Consider the following 20217-nt stretch of genomic DNA (forward strand, 5'->3'; position numbering starts at 1 on the left):
CTTCCACTAGTGTGTAAGCTGCTCAAGGCAGAGGCTTGTTCACCTCTGTATTCCCGTCACCTGGGGCACATCAGCCCTTCCTGTCTCCTTCGAGATCGTATTCTGTCAATTCCCTCTTTTGCCTGAAGTTTTATCTTTCCTCTCTATTGGATAATTTCTTGTTCTCAGTAAGCATTTTCAGTTCTTTCTCCTCATCGAAAACAAACACAAACAACCTGCCCTCAACTCTGTACATTTGAATTATCAAGGCATTAGTTTCCCTGCTTCCTTTCGAGTTTCTGGAAAGAGTTGATGTGCACTTAGCCCCTCCCCACTCCGGTTTCTGCCTTGGTCCTCGTACCAAGGCTTCCATCTTGCGTGCTAGCACAGCTGCTTCTGCACGGGTCTGCAGTACGCTGTGACTGTGAGAAGTAAGTAGGCCGTGTTGGGTTCCTTTTCTGATTTATTTATTTGAGAAAGACAGAGAGCATGAATGGGGGAGGAGCTTTTCTGTGGCATTGTACTGTGCTGATTTTTTTTTTTTCCCTCCTGTAATTCTCCTTTCAGCCTTTTTGAAGTCCTCTTCTGAAGTCTTTTTCTTTTTTTTAAAAAAATATTTATTTTTTTTGACAGAGAGAGACAGCGAGAGAGGGAACGCAAGCAGGGGGAGTGGGAGAGGGAGAAGCAGGCCTCCCGCCAAGCAGGGAGTCCGATGTGGGGCTCGATCCCAGGACCCTGGGATCATGACCTGAGCCGAAGGCAGACGCTTAACGACTGAGCCACCCAGGCGCCCCTGACGTCTTTTCTTATTCCTCTTTGCTGATGATCTTTGCTGGTTCCTTCTCTGCCCCTTCCATAGGAGTGTCCCTTAAGGCTCCATCCTTAGTTGTCCCTATGGCTTACTGTAAATCCTCCTTCCCACTGTGACTGCATCTAACCCATGCTTTTACTTACTGCTTTCGCACTCATGACTCCCAAATCTGTATCTTTTTTTTTTTTTTAAGATTTTATTTGAGAGAGAGAGAGAGAGAGAGTGTGTGCACGGGGGTGGGGGGTGGGGGGAGGAGCAGAGGGAGAATCTCTAGCAGACTCTGCACTGAGCACAGCCCGACACGGGGTTCAGTCTCATGACCCTGAGATCATGACCTGAGCTGAAATCAAGAGGATGCTTACCCGACTGAGCCACCGAGGTACCCTTCAAATCTGTATCTTTTGTCCAGATTTTTCTCTTGTGTTTCAGGCTTGTATTTCCATCCCTCTCCTGGACCTGTCCTACTTGATGTCCCATGTCACATATTCAAAAGCATACACAGCATTAATTCTCTCCTTGGAATGACATAGCGTAACAATAGCAATTGCTTCTCCACAGCTGCCCATCTTGGTCAGTGGCCCACCTGGTCATGTAAGGCAGACTCTTGTGAGTCACCTCAGCTGCTCTCTGTGCTTGAATGCAGCCATGTCTGAGGGCACCGGCTTCTCTCTCACACAGCTCTTGTGAAGCCGTTCTCTTGTCTTGGTTCTCATTGCCCCTGCCATAGTTTAGGTGTTCCTCCTTTTCCCCCTTCATAGCACAGTCCTTAAAGCCCATACTCTGAAGCCCGATGGCATGGGTTCTGATTTTGGATCTGTCACGTATTAGTTATGTGACTTTGGTCAAGTTTTATAACTTCTCCGTGCCTCAGTTCCTTCATTAGTAAAATAGGGATAATAATACATTGTGAGGATGAAATGTGTTAACAGATATCGAGTGCTTAAAATAATGCCTGACACTGTTCTAGCCACCCTCTCTCTCTCCGGTCTGTTCTTCTAAAATGTTTTCTACTCTGCTACGGCATCAGCTTTCAGAAACGGACATCTGACCACATCATTCTCTTCTTAAAATCTCTGTGGCTTCTGATGGTCTGACCACCACTTCTATCCAGTTCGTCTCCATTGTTCCTTTTCCTTCGCTCACTGCTACAGCTATATTCAGTAATCAGCAGTTTTCCAAATAAGATGTGACCGTGCGTGCTTTGGCATCTTTGTACTATTTCTTCTGCTCGAAGTGTTTTTCCTTACCAGTTTTATCTGCGAGTCTTCGGCGATCCTTCACGACCATGTTTATTTTATTTTTTACATTCACTTCCCACTTTTTTTAAGAGAGAGTGTGTGTGTGAGTGGGGGGAATGGCAGAGGGAGAGAACCTCAAGCAGACTCCCTGCCAAGCATGCAGCACGACTTGGGGGCTCAATCTCACAATCTATGAGATTGTGACCTGAGCCGAAACCAGGAGTCGGACACCCAGCTGACTGAACCACCCAGGCGCTCCTCACTTCTCACTTTTTAACCAGTCACATCCATCAATTAACCAATCACAGCCAGTAGTTACTGAAACCCAAGTATAATGGTGTTCTGGAAGATACAAGAAAATATAACATGCTCTTGAGGAGCATGCAATCTAGTAGGGGAACAGGACAGAGAGACTTGAAACAGCAAGGGACTGTCCCTGAGAATGCTAAGTAGAGCACACATAAGTAGAGCGGCATTTCAAAGAAGGGCAGAATCACCGCTCACAGATACAGGGGAGTGAATGGGGTCTTAGGGGGTAAGCCTAAAGGCTTCATGGAAGAGTGAGATTTGAGTTGGGCCTGGAAGGATGATAAGATCTGCATAGGTGGAGGGAGGGGGTGGATCCTGTGGCTCAGAGAACAGAAGGCACAGAGGTGGCAGTTGTCAAGCTGAGTGGAGGAAGCCCGATAAGAAAACGTGCGTGTTGAGTAGTGCTGAGGTCACGAGGCCGTGTGGAGTCACGGGGTTCTCCAGAGCCCGGAGCATCTTGAGGGACTGGTGTGTTGTAATGTTCTACCCTGTGCCGGGCCACACTGGAGCCTGACGCAAAGGGATAACTCAGCAACATTGATCTCATCTTCATTCAAAATTTTGGTATTCTGTTCATCATGGATTTTTTTTTTTTGGCATTAAATTTGATTTTTTAAAATATTGCATTAAAACATGATTTATTTTGGTTACTGCATTTTTTGGCACCCCCTTAAATTTTGTGCCCGAGGTCATTTCCTCACTTACTTCGGCCCTAGTCCCAGCCCTGTGTTCTGGTCCTGAAGTTCAGTAGAGGGGACATGGGTATTTACTTTATTGTTATTATTATTAATTATGGCTTACTCATGTTATACATGTTTCTTGATTAGTAGACAGTATTTCATAAAAAGCAATTAAGGTAAATTAGGATTTTAAGAAGATTAATTTGGAACTTTGGAGCCTGAAAACCATGAAAGGGAAAATAATTATGTTTCCGAGTCAATTTCTGGGGCACAGTAACTTTCTTTTGCTGCAGTGCATGCAGTGCAAGCAAAAAGAGTTGTTTTGCTCATGTCTAAATTCGGGGGGAGATCCCTGGAGGGTCGGGGTACTAGAGGCTGCTGTCCACTTGGAGACAGACATCAAGCAACTGAGTTGCTGCAGCCGGAGTGTTCTGCCTGAGGCAGGCTCCCACAAATGGGCTGCACAGGCTAGGCTCGGCCCCCATCTCACATAAAGCAAACCTGTCTAGCCCTGCTCAAGAAGTAGCTGCTCACTGGCCACAATGCTTACACTGTGGGCCATTACACGTGGGCCATGGCCCAAGAAGCAATGGAAGATTCATGAACTCTAAATTTCTCAGGGCTACGTGTATCCAGGAAAGAGGTGATGTTTGACACGAAGAGTATTACTAGTACATCTAAAAATGTGAAATCTATTGTTCATTAGTACACTCGTGACTCACAGGAGATGATTTGGCACCAGAGAAGTCAGTGAGCATCAGCACAAATCTCAGAGAAGGCTGAGGGGAAGGTTGTAAGGGGCAGGCTGCATCCTGTGACTGCCACCAGGCGCACTGCCCTGTCATTTCATGGGGACCCGCCACATATCCAGCACGAGCTGCTTCAGTCTCAGAGTAGACATTCTGGCACAATGTGTAGAAGCCACAGCCTGCATTTTACCATCAAATGAGTGGGTAGTCACAGAAAATGGCTGCTTCCTGAGGCCTCGGACCATCATCTGCTCACCACACACCTGCTGGATTGCTGACTCCTCTTGTCGGCATAGCCAGCAAAGTTGTTCTTCAGAACTGAAGGAGAGATAAACGAGTTTTCCAGACAAACAAAAGCTGATGGAGTTCATCACCACTACAGTGGCCTTACAAGAAATGTTAAAGGGAGTTCTTCAGGCTATTGAGCAAAACACCTGAACAGGATGAAAACTTCTGTGCAAGAATTGCTTCTGGGAGAGGTATTAGAATGAATGGCCATCGTCAAGCTAGAACTCAGCCACTGCAGGACCCTTATTGCTTAGAGCTACCTGGAGTCCACATGGGGAAGAGTCATGCAGCCTATGGATTTTCCTATAGTTGTCTTTATCGGTACTCCACTTCAGTCTCGGTGAAACACTGGGATAGTGTCCAAGGCTACTGGGATCTTCAAAGTGCAGGCTCCTTCCCAGGGAGCAAATGTCTTAGAATCGTACCAGACCTTCTTTGATCCTGGCAGAAACATACTGACTACATGGTAGAGTTAGGTTCTCTGACTGGATGAAACCATAAAGCACTTCTTTTTAGGCAACTCTCTGTTGAGTCTGGCTTCTTGAGCCCTATCCTGAGATGCTGAGCTTCCATGTTCCTTCAAGATCATGTTTAAACCTCCTGTAAAAACCTTGCCCTCTCCATGTATGGTTGGTCCCTCCCTTAACACTCCTCATGATGTATTTCAGTGTTACGGTTTCCATGTCCATCTGTTCCACAAGGCTGTGAACACCGTGGTGGTGGGGACTGTAGCCTTTGCAGGGTCTTGAACAGTGATTGGCCCAGAACAGATACTCCGTCAACATTGAATCGGTAATCAGGGGTTCAGAGTTTACTAAGATTTTTATACTTCTTCCTTCAATTTCTTCAGGCTGCAGGAATTAGTCGATCGAGTGCTGGAACGTTTTCAGGCATCTGGACTAATAGTGAAAGAGTGGAATAGTGTGAAACTCCATGCGACAGTGATGAACACTCTATTCAGGAAGGACCCCAATGGTAAGTCCCCCATAGAACTGTAGCATAGTTTAGGATCAGCAAGGCCTTGTGATATCCCTGGGGTTCGAACAAGACGGGCTATCAAAGAATCTCTGGTAATCTTTATTTGAATCTTTAACTTGTTTTGTTGAGCACAGTGGAAGTGGTGAGGGAGATATCTAGCGTGGGAGTGTGACATTCCAGATCTTTGATTTCTGTTGCACATAGGGTTTCCAGATTTAGCAAAAAGAAATACAAAATGCCCAGGTAAATTTTAGGTACACAGTGAATAATTATTTTAGTATAAGTGTGTCTCTTGCACTACTTGGTGGCTTTTTGAAAAGAAGAAAGAAGGAAGGAAGATTAGCTAATAAAAGTAAAGGTTAGGCCAATGGTTCTCAACTACGGGCGACTTTGTGCGCCCCACCCCTCCCCCCGCCCCAGGACATTCGGTTGTCACACTTAGGGGTTGAGGGTGCATTGCTGCTGGCATCTAGTGGGAAGAGGCCAGGGATGCTGCTTAACTCTCTACAATGGACAGGACAGCACACCTCAACAAAGAAGTATCTAGAAATGTCAGTAGCACCAAGGTTGAGAAACCTGGTGTTAGAGTAATAATTTTTCCTCTCATGGAATCTGAGCCTTTATATAAAAATGCCTTGTTTTGACCCTTGATTTGGGATAATTATCTACATTTCAAAAAGTATTTTTCTTTTCTTCCATTGTCTTCTCCACCCTACCCCAGCTTTTCTAGCACATTCAGGATCTGTCTGATCAGGAGCCGCAAATTCAGATTATATGTAGCTTCTCCTTCTAAAACTTGTTTGAAATATATCAGCACTAAAATCCTATATTCAGATTTTATTTTCTTTGTTTAGGACCTGACCTTAGTTTTAGAAAGTTTAGGTTGGAAGAGGACTCCATCAGGACTTGAACCCATAAACTATTTGTAGATTTATACTTTAGGACAGTTTGTGTGTTCCTTTTTGTCAAAGTACAGTTGACCCTTGAACAACACAGTTTGCACTGTGCTGGTCCACTTATACACGGAATTCTTTCAATAACTACAGTATAGTACTGTAAACGTGTTTTCTGTTCCTTAAAATTTTCTTAATATTTTCTTTTTTCTTGGGGTGCCTGGATGGCTCAGTTGGTTAAGCGTCTGCCTTAGGCTCAGGTCATGATCCTGGAGTCCCAGGATCAAGCCCCGTATTGGGCTCCCCACTCAGCAGGGAGTCTGACCCTCCCCCCTCTCATACTCTCTCTTTCACTCTCTCAAATAAATAAAATCTTGAAAAAAATACTTTCTTTTTCTTGTTTATTGTAAGAATGCAGTATATAATACATATAACATACAAAATATGTATTAATTGACTGGTTATATTATCAGTAAGGCTTTTGGCCAACAGTAGTAGTTTAGTTTTAGGGGAGTCAAAAGTTATACACGAATTTTCAACTACATGGGGGTTGGTGCCCCTAATCCCCATTGTTCAAGGGTCAACTGTACATCTTTTTATTTCTCTCGGATATATACCAAAGATCCCAACTGGAAGTCATTTAATATTAACCTGATTTTCTTTTCTTTTCTTTCTTTTTTTTTTTTTAAGATTTTATTTATTTGTTTGACAGAAAGAGACAGCGAGAGAGGGAACACAAGCAGGGGGAGTGGGAGAGGGAGAAGCAGGCTTCCCGCCGAGCAGGGAGCCCGATGTGGGGCTCGATCCCAGGACCCTGGGACTATGACCTGAGCCGAAGGCAGATGCTTAACGACTGAGCCACCCAGGCACTCCAACCCGATTTTCTTAGAGCCACTGTAGGACTAAGAGATGTGTAACTGTCCACATTTTGGTTCTAGTGTTAATGTTTTGTGATGTTAGATTGTATTTTATTTAAGATTTTTCTAAATAAATCACTATTTTACCTTTGGGAGTACTGAGATCAAAAATGGTTCAAATGACTAAGTCAAAGCCCATAGACTCTTGTTTGGGTACTTAATAGAATCCAAAACTCTATACTTGTTCTGATGGAATACTTTTTTTTTTTCATTTGGGTAGTAGTATTGCAGAAGAATATTTGGAATTTTTGGGAAAAAATTTCTGGACTATTTCATATTTGTATATGTATGTACCTTGTCCAGTGGGAACATTTAAAGGAGTTTGTGGTATTTATTTTGTTCTGGATGGTCAGTTTTAAGTTTGGAAATATACTTAGATCCTCTGAGGTGATGTACATTTTAACATCACTATGTAAAGTTCTAGAGCTCTAGAGTATACTCTAAATTCTTTGGTTCAGAAGATATATTGTATCCAGTACCATCCAATAGAACTCCCTGTGATGATGGAAATATTCTGTACCTGTGATGTCCAATATGGTAGCCACTATCCACATGTAGTTATTGAGCAGTTAGAGGTGGCTGGTGAGGCTGAGAAAGTAAACTTTTCATTTTAATTAATTTAAATTAATTAAATTTAAATAATCACATGTGACTAGAGGCTACTAATTCGGACAGTGCAGGTATAGACAGTATTTTATTAGACATTTAATGCTATCAGCAGTACATTCTGAAAATGTCCTAGTCTTTAAATCTTACTTCAGAACTCCTAAGATATTCCATTATTAATAACCTTTTGACATAAAAGAGGGAATCTGTATCTTCTAAATTGTGTGGATCCAGATTTATATTCTATTGGCAGTAGAGCTCTATGTAAGAAAATGTTCTGTGTTCACGTCTAGTTATCCTCCGTAGTGTAGTGGTTATCACATTCGCCTCACACAGTCTAGTTATCCTTTCCTACTTAGAGGTAGTTTGAATATAACACCTTTATTGAGATACAATTCACATATTATATGATTCACTCATTTAAAATATATAATTCAGGGTCGCCTGGGTGGCTCAGTCGGTTGAGCATCCGACTCTTGATTTTGGCTCAAGTCATGATCTCAGGGTCGTGAGATTGAGCCCCACGTCGCGCTATGCACTTGGTGGGAGGTCTTCTTGAGGTTCTCTCTTTCCCCCTCCCTCTGCCCCTCTCCCTGCTCACATGTGCACACGTGCACACACGCTCTCTCCCTCCCTCAAATAAATAAATAAATCTTTAAAAAAATAACAGAATAAAAATAATGTAATTCAGTGATTTTTAGTGTAGTCAGAGTTACACAACCATTACCATGATCAATTCTAGAACATTTTCATCAGAAACCCCATTGGCAGTGTGACTCCTCATTTCCTCCTAAAGTTTTAGTCCTAGGTACCATCAGTCTACTTTCTGTCCTATGAATTTGCCTTTTCTGGATATTTTGTATAAATAGAATCATGCAATATGTGATGTTCTGTGACTGGTTTCTTTCACCTAGCCTAATGTTTACAGGGTTCATCCATGTGATAACATGTATTATACCTCATTTCCTTTTTAGTGCTAAATAATCTTCCATTGTGTGGATATACCACATTTTATCCATTCCTCGGTTGATGGACATTTGTATTGTTTCTCCTTTTTGATTATTACAGTTAATGCTGCTTTGAACAATTACAAGTTTTTGTGTGGGGATATCTTTTCACTTCTCTTGGGTATATACTTAAGATTGAAATTTCTGGGTCCTATGGTAACCAGTGTTTAACTTTTTGAGGAACTTCCAGACTGTTTTCCAAAGTGACTGCACCATTTTACATTCCTACCAGCAGTGAACGAGGGTTCCATTTTCTCCACATCTTTGCTAACACTCGTTATTATCTATCTTTTTGATTATTGCCATCATTTTAGATGTGAGGTAGTATCTTATTTTAGTTTTGATTTGCTTTTCCCTGATGGCTAATGCAACTTACAGGTTTTGAACCTATCATTAAGCATTTCAGTTTTCAGGGGCGCCTGGGTGGCTCAGTTGGTTAAGCATCCAGCACTTGATTTTGGCTCAGGTTATGATCTCAGACTTGTGAGATCAAGCCCTGTGTGGGGCTCTGCATTGGGTGTGGAGCCTGCTTAAGATAATCTCTTCCTCCGCCCTCACAAAAAAACCATTTCAATCTTCAGGTATCATGACTGCCTTTTTTTTTTTTTTTTAAGTAGGCTCCATGCCCAGCATGGAGCCCAATGAGGGGCTTGAACTCAGGACCCTGAGATCAAGACCTGTACTCAGATCAAGGGTTGGACGCTTAACTGACCAAGCCTCCCAGGTGCTCCTCATTACTGCTTTTTAATTGATATTTGTTTAGTATGGATTTACTTTAAAGTTTCACATCGCCTCTTGGGGCACCTGGGTGGTGCAGAGTTGGTTGAGTGTCTGACTCTCGGTTTTGACTCAGGTCGTGATCTCAGGATCGTGAGATTGAGCCCCACTTCGGGCTGTGTGCTCAGTGCAGAGTCTGCTTGGGATTTTCTCTCCCTCTCCCTCTGCCCCTCTCCCCACCCCCCCACCCCCAAGTGCGCATGCACGTGCATGCTCTCGCTCTCTCAAATAAATAAATGAATCTTTAAAGTTTCACATCTCTTAACAGGGGACCTGTTTTTAATTTGTGAAATATACATGGTATTGGGATCTTTGATTAAGAGAATACTCTCTCATGAGAAGTTACTGAAGTGTAATTCCAGTGGGCTAACATATATTGTGCTCATGGCGTTAGCGGCCTAGATATACTTTACCAATTCTGACTTGGTAGTCTCCATCGATATATATAGTAAAAGAGCATATTCAGAAGTGGAAATACAAATATTTTTGAGTGTCTGTTGGTGGGCAAGAAAGGGTTGATATTTTAGAAAATACTCTGAGGGTTAAATGTTTCTTAAGGATGCTTTGAATTTCCTATACCTTGGATTCTTCTCTGGTTGAATTTTTACTTGAAAAGGGCATAGAATAAGGTGTTTCACTCTTTCTTACCTGTCATCCCTTTCCTTTGAAATCCTTTTTCCTGCTATACTTTAAGGATGTCTTTTGGGATAAGCAAGCTAAATTAATACAGGGTCATAGATTTGCTGCATTTCTGTGTAGAATGTCTGTAAAGATACCTTTGATTGCAACTGAAAGGGGTTCTCTCATTTGGGGGGAGTCCTTAAACCAACCCACTTCATGTTGGTTGCAACCCAAATCAATGTCACCAGCATTTTGAGTACTTAATGTGTGAATTTTTGTATATTTTTACATACTTAAAAATGCATATAGCTTATACAAATCTTGGGTTTTTAGACCACAAGGAACCTTTGGAGATCACCTAGTCTTTTTTTTTTTTTAAAGACTTCATCTATTTGACAGAGAGAGAGACGAGGAGAGAGGGAACACAAGCAGGGGGAGTGGGAGAGGGAGAAGCAGGCCTCCCGCCGAGCAGGGAGCCCGATGCGGGGCTCGATCCCAGGACCCCGGGATCATGACCTGAGCCGAAGGCAGACGCTTAACGACTGAGCCACCCAGGCGCCCTTGGAGATCACCTAGTCTTAACCTGTAACTGTGTAAATGAACTGAGGTCCATAGAGGAGACATAATTTGCCTAAGAATATGGCTCATTTTACACACAAACACACCCCCACATCTTCTTTATCCATTCATCTGTCGTTGGACATTTACGCTGCTTCCATATCTTGGCTATTGTAAATAATTCTGCAGTAAACATAGGGATACATATATCTTTTTGAATTAGTGTTTTCATTTTCTTTAAAGATGGAAGTGGAATTACTGGATTGTATGGTATTTCTATTTTACTTTTTTTTAAGGAAACTTCATACTCTTGCTCCAGTTTGCATTCCCATTAGCAGTGCATGAAGGTTCCTTTTGCTCTATGTCCTTGCCAATACTTGTCATTTCTTGTCTTTTTGATGAATTGGTAAAGATGTGTGGGTGTGTGTGTACATGTATATACATACCCAACAGAATGCAACTCAGCCAAAAAAATAATGAACTTTGCCATTTGTGACAACATGGATGGACCAAGAGCATATTATGCAAAGTGAAATAAATCAGACAGAGAAAGACAAATACCAAATGATTTTACTTATATATAGAATCTGTACATTTTTAAAAAAGATTATTTGTTTATTTATTATTTGAGAGAGAGAGTGCACCGAGGGAGAGGAGAGAGAGAAGCAGACTCCCTGCTGAACAGAGAGCCTGACTTGGAGCCCGATTCCAGGACCCTGAGATCATGATCTGAGCCAAAGGCAGATGCTTAACTGACTGAGCCACCCAGGCACCCCTTTACTTATATGTAGAATCTAAAAAACAAACAAAAAACAAAAGCAGATGCATAAATATAGAGAACAAACTGGTGGTTGCCAGAGGGGAGATTGGGGTGGCGTTGGCAAAATAGGTAAAGGGGATTAAGAGGTACAAACTTCCAGTTATAAAATAAATAAGTTACAGGGGTGAAAAGTACAGCATAGGGAAGACAGCCAATACTATTGTAATAACATTGTATGACAGATGGTGTGTGGCAGATGGTGGCTATACTTATCATGGTGAGCACTGAGTATGTATAGAATTGTCAAATCACTCTGTTGTACACCTGAAATTAATATAACATTGTATGTCAACTATACTTTAAAAAAAAGAATATGGTTAATTACATAGGTAACGTACCTTGAGTACTTGGATGGTGTTGAATGAATAAATGTATACTGAATTGATGACAGAGCTGAGGCTGGATTCTGGGCCTCTTGACTCAGACTGATGTTTTTCCCTCCTATTAAGCCATGTTCCAGATAGTACAGATTTTGCTAGTTGTACTATAGAAACCCAAAAGAAAACAAAATGTAAATAACCCAAGCTTCTCTTATAACATTATCTTTGAAATATTTACAGCTGAAGGCAGGTACAATCTCTACACAGCGGATGGGAAATACATCTTCAAGGAGAGAGAATCATTTGATGGGCGAAACATTTTAAAGGTCAGTACGTAGCAGGGTGAATTGGAAATCCTTTGGTATGTGTCCTAAAATGAGGAAAACAAGTCGTTCTCCTTTTAACAATAAAGTATATTTTTCTCATGCTTCTCATGAGGATCATTGATTCAAAGGCCTGGCTAAAAAAAAAAAAAACTATTTTTTAATGTCCTAAAGGAAGAGAAATCTTTTTGAATCTGTTGAAGCTGTGATATCTCTTAGAGTACTTGAAATTGGTGAGTTCAGAAACAAGTACCCTGACTACATGGACTCACAGGAATACGTTGATTTTAACCTGGTGAGTTTTACTCTGTATTTTACCTCTAGAGGTCTGAGTTTGCAATTTTTTTTTTAAGTGAAAAAGAATTGTTTGTTTTGTTCTAGTAGACTTTTTTCTTCACCCACAGTCCCTCTCTAAAGTTGCTTTGTAATCTGTTTTTACTCAGGAATAGCCCATGTTTTGAAAAGTAGGTGGTCTCTTTCTGACAGTTGAGGCTTTGCTTCCTGAGTGTTAAATTAATCTATGAAATTTCCATAAAAAGGCTTCTTCAGGATTGCATTTATGTTTCTCCTACAGACCACATTCTGTAATATCCATGATTTATGCTGTCTCTGTCAGGTTAGCATGTCCTTGTGCCTCTGGGCACACGGAAACAGAAGTTGATACAATGGAGGGGTTTGGATTCTTCATTTCACTTGTTCCGTAATGGTTTAGGTCATACCTTTTTTTTTTTTTTTTGAAGATTTTATTTATTTATTTGACAGAGAGAGACACAGCGTGAGCAGGAACACAAGCAGGGGGAGTGGGAGAGGGAGAAGCAGGCTTCCCACGGAGCAGGGAGCCTGATGCGGGGCTCGATCCCAGGACCCCGGGATCATGACCTGAGCCGAAGGCAGGCGTTTAACGACTGAGCCACCCAGGCGCCCCTAGGTCATACCTTTTCAAGGCCATACATTTTTTGGAGCTGGGAGGAGAGTGTATGTATATAACTTCAGAATAAGCTTTAGCTTTAGAAAGGCTTTTTCTTTTTCCTTCCCCACCCCATCCTCCATTGCCTTATCCGGTCACTTGGCATTTTTCTTGCGAAATGCCTAATGTGACCCCGTTACCTCTAATGACATCACTTCAGCAACTGCAAACTTCTTACCGCAGAGCCCGGCCTGGCAGTGACCGGATTCCCTCTTAGGTAGGCATTCAGGCTCCTGCCCTGCAGAGCTATGTCAATTTCTTCTTTTCCTTGCTATCTTTCCTCTTTTTTCAGTGCTCCTCTTGTTGTCAAAGTAGCTATGGTAGCTTTGGTTTGAGTGGCAAGCTGCTAATGAATTCAGCTATAGTTTACTGATTTTCCCAGGCCCCTAGCTTCAGTGTGATATGAATCTTTCTCCTCCTCCATCTCATTTCCTGGGGCTTTTCCAATAATAGCATTAATCACTTTGCTTTTTTGTTGTTGTTGTTAGTTTGATTAAGAAAGAAAGTAGACCGAATGGGGAAAGAAATCTATAGGAATGACTCAAGCCACCTTGATTCTTTTGAAATCAGAATTAAAGCTCTGAAGGTGTGCTGATGAAAGTCAAGTGTGAGGTGCCGGGCCATCTGTAAGAGGGAGGTGATGGCAGAGAGCGTGTGTGGTGGCTGCAGGAACGGTAGGGGTCTCTCGCCTGATACTTCGTTTCTCTCACTCTGGAGAGCCAGTCTTCCAATTTAAAGATGCTTTGCCTCCAAGTCTTCCTCACCACCCCAGTAATGACATGGGTGCAGCTCCCTCTAGTGTTAACAAGGGCTTGCTATGTTAGTAGTACCCTCACCGGTTCATGCCTCCGCAGAGTTTTAGAGCTGGGCTCAGCCAGGGACTTCCAGACCATTTAATCCACTTTCCCGCTTCAGTCTCTCAGGGCACAAGATCCAGTGTGGTTAAAGCGACTTGCCAAAGGTTACCGCTAGTTAGTAGCTGAGTCTGAATCAATAAAAAGATTCAAATCACAGGGTTAGCATTGTTTCTGTTGCCTCCCATAAAGATGCTTAGTGTTTAGGTAGAGATCATTAGGTATTTGAAGTTGGGCATATCTGTTTGAACTGTGATAAAGTCTGATTAGAAGTCATTTCATAAATGTTGGGGCAATGGTGTGTGCCAGTTAGTCTAAAACCGTGGCTAATTAAGAATTAGACTTGAATTGAATGCAGTACTAACACACCAACAGAAGTACTTACTGAGTGTATACCATCTGCCAGAGCATGTGTCCTGCAGATAAAACAGTCATTATGATACAGTCCCTACCTTCCAGGAGCTTCCTGTCTTTGAGGAGTACAGACGGTTAATAGGCAATTATAGTACAAAGTGATCGGGGTGAGTTATGAATATGGAGAAGTCCCTTTGAACACAGATAGAACAAAGTGTGCTTTGATACAGTGTCCAGTATTTTACTTTTTAATCATTAGCTGCAGAAAATGTAAGCTTTCACCTACATTCAGTCAAAGGAATTCACTTTTCTTTGAGAATAAAGGTAAAACATGGCCTCCAACAATTACCCATGCCCAAAGGCAGAAGAGGTAATAATTGTGTTTGTGAAGTAGCTATGGTAGCCCACCTTTTGGAATTACCATGAGTGAACATGCCTTTCTCAATTAGAACATGAGAACCCACGGGCCCAGAAACGCTTGGGGAGAAAAAGATTCATAAAAACCAATGAATCATATATGTAGTTTTATACCGGATAAAATTATTATGTTTAGAAGGAGAAAACATCAATTTCACTAACAAGATAGGAACTGACTTGGAGAAAACCGAAAGGTTAACCGCAGGAGGCCAGGCATATGTGTGTAGCATATTAACAGCTGCATAGGTCAAGGATCAGGAATGCTGGTGATGAGAAGCAGCCTTGGAAAAAAATCAACTTCATCTACTATTCAAAGAGAAACAAAACGAGAAAGCAAATCATTGCTCATTGCTGTAGGAATTTAATAAGTAACAGCCAATTGCTATTCTACTCCATGAAGAGAATCGGTCCTTTTGGCTTGGTGGAATATTATGTGTTCTGGGTGCCTTAATAAGAAAGAGAAAAAGTCTTTAATGACTTTGGGAGGTTTTGTACTGCTCTTTTGAGAGTTGTTGCAGCGGTAATAGACCAGCATTGGGTTATTCTTAGCTGAAATAAGAATTTTCTTACCTTAAGAAGGACTTTGGAAGAACTGACAACTAAAGAATCACTGTCCTGTGTTTTTTGAACCAGAAAAGGAACATATTTAGGTATGGTGGGTTGTGAGGGAAGACTGACAGCTCTGAAAGGAGAATGTACGAGGGAAGAAGACCTAGGCCAAATTCAGAGGGTAGCGTCCCCTCAGAGAGTTTCTATTTCTGATCTAAGAAATAGGAACAATGATGTTGTTTGTTTATCCATAAGGCAGTGATAAACTTGAAATTGGAGAAACCATGCCGACCTAAAGACACACTGTTAGAAATAACTGCCCTCTTGCAAGTAGGACAATCAGTCCTGCCAGCTTCGCAGAGAGAGGTGGTCTTATTGGCAGTTTGTTTGGGGGGCCTCTGAGCTGGCCTCAAGCCGTAGAATCACTGTTCCAGAACTGTACTCTCAGCACATTGAACACGAGCATGGTGTTAACTATTCGAAAGCATAGCTTCTAACTGCAGAGTGAAGAGGGGTTTTCAGAGCCCTAGCTTGTACTCACCAGAGGAGGTGGTGTCATGCAAATAAAGGCACAGTTGATGTATTTGGGAAGGAATAGAAAGAAAGTGCTATAGGTCCCAGAATCAAAGGACACCATGAAAGTGCCATTTCTTTAGACACTTAAAAATCCTGGAAAATATAAACCAAATAAAAAGGAGATGAATTTGTGCCTTTTCTATTTTATATATAGGAATCTTTAAATTTAGAGAAAGAGGGAATGGGTGCTATTAAACCGTATTAAGTTTTTTTAAAGATTTATTTATTCATGGGGGGGAGGGGCAGAGGGAGAGGGAGAGCGGAAGCAGACTCCCTGCTGAGTATGGAGCCCCAACGTAGGCTGATCCAGGACTCTGAGATCATGCCCTGAGCTGAAACCAAGAGTCCGATGCTTAACCGACTAAGCCACCCAGGCGCCTCTAAAACGTATTAATTTTTAATACTTTACTTGGAAATATGTTTTAATTTAGCTACGGTGTGACTTTTCTCAAAAGCTGTAAATGATAGTAACTCAAATATTTCATTCATTTTTGCTTTTGTTCTATCTCTGCCCCTTAACATCTTTACAAAAGGGCAGGTAGAATAAATAAATTTAAGTGAGATCTTTATTTAATTTGCTTAAGGAAGCTGTTTAAAAATATGTACTATTTTATCTTTTTTGGTGAAACATATACATAGAAAAGTGCATGAAATATATATATATACTGTTTAACAAATAATCAGGAAGTGAACAGTGTAACTACTACCAAGGTCAAAAAGTAGAACATACCTCCCTTGTTCCCTCCCTGGCCAACTCCAGTTTGTTTGTCCTAAGGTAACAAAGTCACAATTAAATTCTTAAAAAACACTTTCAGGGGCGCCTGGGTGGCTCAGTTGGTTAAGCGACTGCCTTCGGCTCAGGTCATGATCCTGGAGTCCCTGGATCGAGTCCCGCATCGGGCTCCCTGCTCGGCAGGGAGTCTGCTTCTCCCTATGACCCTCCCCCCTCTCATGTGCTTGCTTTCTCTCATTCTCTCTCTAATAAATAAATAAAATCTTTAAAAAAAAAAAAAACCACTTTCAGTGAAGATGCTTGTTTTGAATGACTATTTTGTTTCAGAGTATTGAAAAGCTGAATTCATTTTTGTTTTTTTCTAGGGAAGAGAAGTGAGATTGAGAACTATATAGTAATTTTTTTAAAAAGGATATTAGGAGCACCTGGCTGGTTCAGTCAGAGCATGGGACTCTTGATTTTGGGGTCGTGAGTTCGAGCCCCCTGTTGGGTGTGGAGCTTACTTAAAAAAAAAAGGGGGGGCGCCTGGGTGGCTCAGTCGTTAAGCGTCTGCCTTTGGCTCAGGTCATGATCCCGGGGTCCTGGGATCGAGCCCTGTGTCGGGCTCCCTGCTCCGCGGGAAGCCTGCTTCTCCCTCTCCGACTCCCCCTGTTTGTGTTCCCTCTCTCGCTGTGTCTCTCTCTGTCAAATAAATAAATAAAATTAAAAAAAAAAAAACCATTAATGACTACAAAGAGAGACTAGTGTTTAGAAACTATGTTATTTCTTCTTTAAAAAATATTTATTTTAGAGAGTGCTCCAGCGTGCATACACGAGAGTGGGGGAAGGGCAGAGGGAGAGAGAGAGAATCTCCAGCAGACTCCCCCGCTGACTGCAGAGCCTGATGTGTGCTCAATCTCACCACCTTGAGATTATGACCTGAGCTGAAATCACGAGTTGGATGCTTAACCAACTGAGCCACCCAGGCGCCCCAGAAACTATTATTTCTAAGGAAGAAAACATTGTGTCTTTCATTATCCATTATCCAATTCAATTTTCAGCTGTATTATATATTGTTACTGAAAATTACTTCTTGGTTACGTGGCTCTTTAGAATTCTTTTTTCCCCCCCGCAAAACTCAACTCTTAGAAAGGCTTTCTTTGAAAGTCTATCACTAAATGTTCCATTGCACTATTATATCAGGATAAACAACAGCAAATCAAATGTAGAATAAAATTATTATCTCTCACTACCACCATAGCTATGGTGTTGTTTTTACTACCCAATATTTCTGTGACTTGAAATTTTTTTTTTAAAGATTTTATTTATTTATTTGACAGAGAGATAGCGAGAGCAGGAACACAAGCAGGGGGAGTGGGAGAGGGAGAAGCAGGCTTCCTGCTGAGCAGGGAGCCCGATGTGGGGCTCGACCCCAGGACCCTGGGATCATGACCTGAGCCGAAGGCAGACGCTTAATGACTGAGCCACCCAGGCGCCCCTGTGACTTGAAATTTTAATCTTTATGTAAAATCAATAAACAGATGTCACTTCCTCTCTAAGCTATTTATGCATATACACTGTTAACACTAAGTTCAGTTCCCTTGGACATACTAGTATTTTGTAATAGTTTTTCTCCATAGCATTGAAAGTAGTCACGTTATTCTTGATAATCATGTGAAGTAAGAAATGTGTTAGAGGAGCAAACATACAACTTTCTGAAGAATTTCACTCATCAAGTTAAGATGTGGAAAAGGTCAATTAGAGCATAAGAGACTCCATGGAAATTACATATATATTTATATATATTTTTTATATATATAAATTTATATAATATATATAGTTTATATAAATTTATATATATAAAATGCACATATATTCAATTAAGCGTTGGAAGATAAAGTTAAAATCTCTGGCAAAGGTGAAGACATGGAAATATAATGGAAAAATATGACAAAGAGGATCCTTGAGCAGTGTAAAAATTAACTATAAAGATTCTAAACGGAAAAGAAAAAGATCCTAAAAGGAGAATTACAGGTGAAAAAAACAGGGCGCCTGGGTGGCTCAGTTGGTTAAGCGACTGCCTTCGGCTCAGGTCATGATCCTGGAGTCCCGGGATCGAGTCCCGCATCGGGCTCCCTGCTCGGCGGGGAGTCTGCTTCTCCCTCTGACCTTCCTCCTTCTCATGCTCTCTGTCTCTCATTCTCTCTCTCTCAAATAAATAAATAAAATCTTTAAAAAAAACAAAACAAAACAAAAAAAACCAAAAAGATGCTCTAAGGAGAAAGTAGAGAGAGCATGAGTTCTTGAACTTGGATGAAGAAGGCTGTAGACTGGGAGTGCCCCGAGGCACCTGGCAGTTGCAAAGAAAAATCCTCTCCAGAAGACAGTTTCATCACTCTCTGCCTAGTAATATTCCTCCAAGGAACTTTTCCCCCCAAAATGGCCGGTACACAAAGATAACTGGGCCTGTGAGGAGACCATTCCCCATAAGCAAACAGACATCCCAAACTCAAAGACACGAGATACTGGAGTCATGAGACTTAGGCTGAAAACAGCTATGTTTACTGTGTTCAGAGAAATTAAAAGCCAAGCTTAAAATTGTTATCAGGTAATTGGGAACTGTTACAAAAGCAAAGGGACGTAGCAGTTTTAAAAATCAAATAGAAATGCTAGAACTGTAAAATGCAATAACTGAAATTAGGAGCTCAGTGGATAGGTTTAGCAGCAAAGTAGGCATAGCTGAAGAGATGGAGTAGGCTGGAAGTTAGGTCAGAAGAAATCATCCAGAACGTGGTGCATGGACAGAGGGAAAGGTAAAAATTAGAGCTGAGAGGATGAGACATGTAGGACAGAGTGAGAATATCTAACTAACTTGCATTTAGTCAGAGTCCCAGAAGGAGAAGAGAGAGAGACCAGGGCAGAGCTGATGAAAGACCTCAACTCACTGATCAAGGAGCACAGGAGTCCCAAACAGGAGTTCTGTGAACTGAGCTTATATTGTACTTTTCTTTCCTACAACTTGTGACTGCGTCACAGACAACTTAATGAAACTACTAGGCCCCCAGTAGTTTTTAAACTGAATTGGGGCACCTGGATGGCTCAGTTGGTTAGCGTCTGCCTTCGGCTCCCCTGTCTTAGCGGGGAGTCTGCTTCTCTTTCTTCCTCTGTGATCTCTCTCACTCTCTCTCAATTAAATAAATTGTAAAGATTTTATTTATTTATTAGAGAGAGTGTGCGCGCACGAGACAGAGAGAGAGAGGGAACACAAGCGGTGGGAGAGGGACAGTCAGACTCCCCGCTGAGCAGGGAGCCGGATGCGGGGCTCCATCCCAGGACCCTGGGATCATGACGTGAGCCAAAGGCAGACACTTAACCCACTGTGCCACCCAGGCGCCCCTAAATAAATAAAAATCTTAAAAAAAAACAAAACAAAACTGAATGGCTGGAATTTGTTGGCAATACCTACATTACAAAGAACAAAAAACAAAACAGGAAATTCAGCTAAAGAATGTGTTTCTTAAAGTAGGTGATAAGAAAGAAGGATAAAAGGTATCCAGGAATTCTTTTTACTATTCTTATTCTTAGAACTTTGCTGTAAGTATGAAACTGTCAAAATAAAATTTTCTAAAAGAAGGAAAGACAGACGTGCACTTAGGAGAGGGATAGGGACCCTAGCCATTTGTTGCGTGTGTGTGTGTATACTTTTTTTTTTTTTGAAGATTTTATTTATTTATTTGAGAGAGAGAATGAGATAGAGAGAGCATGAGAGGGGGGAGGGTCAGAGGGAGAAGCAGACTCCCTGCTGAGCAGGGAGCCCGATGCGGGACTCGATCCAGGGACTCCAGGATCATGACCTGAGCCGAAGGCAGTCGCTTAACCAACTGAGCCACCCAGGCGCCCTGTGTGTATACTTT

General features: G+C 41.7%; 1 protein-coding gene across 1 annotated transcript in view; it reads left to right on the top strand.

Moving 5' to 3' along the window:
• ASCC1 (activating signal cointegrator 1 complex subunit 1) overlaps nt 1–20217 on the top strand; it is a 99428-nt gene that overhangs the window by 62699 nt on the left and 16512 nt on the right. The window contains exons 7-8 of the mRNA XM_081824095.1: nt 4905–5029; nt 11792–11877. Coding sequence (XP_081680221.1) covers nt 4905–5029; nt 11792–11877 — 211 coding nt within the window. The remainder of the gene's footprint in view (nt 1–4904; nt 5030–11791; nt 11878–20217) is intronic.

The sequence above is a fragment of the Leptonychotes weddellii genome, chromosome 6 (assembly GCF_054177405.1).
Source record: "Leptonychotes weddellii isolate Sample4059 chromosome 6, ASM5417740v2, whole genome shotgun sequence".
NCBI classification, from domain to species: domain Eukaryota; kingdom Metazoa; phylum Chordata; class Mammalia; order Carnivora; family Phocidae; genus Leptonychotes; species Leptonychotes weddellii.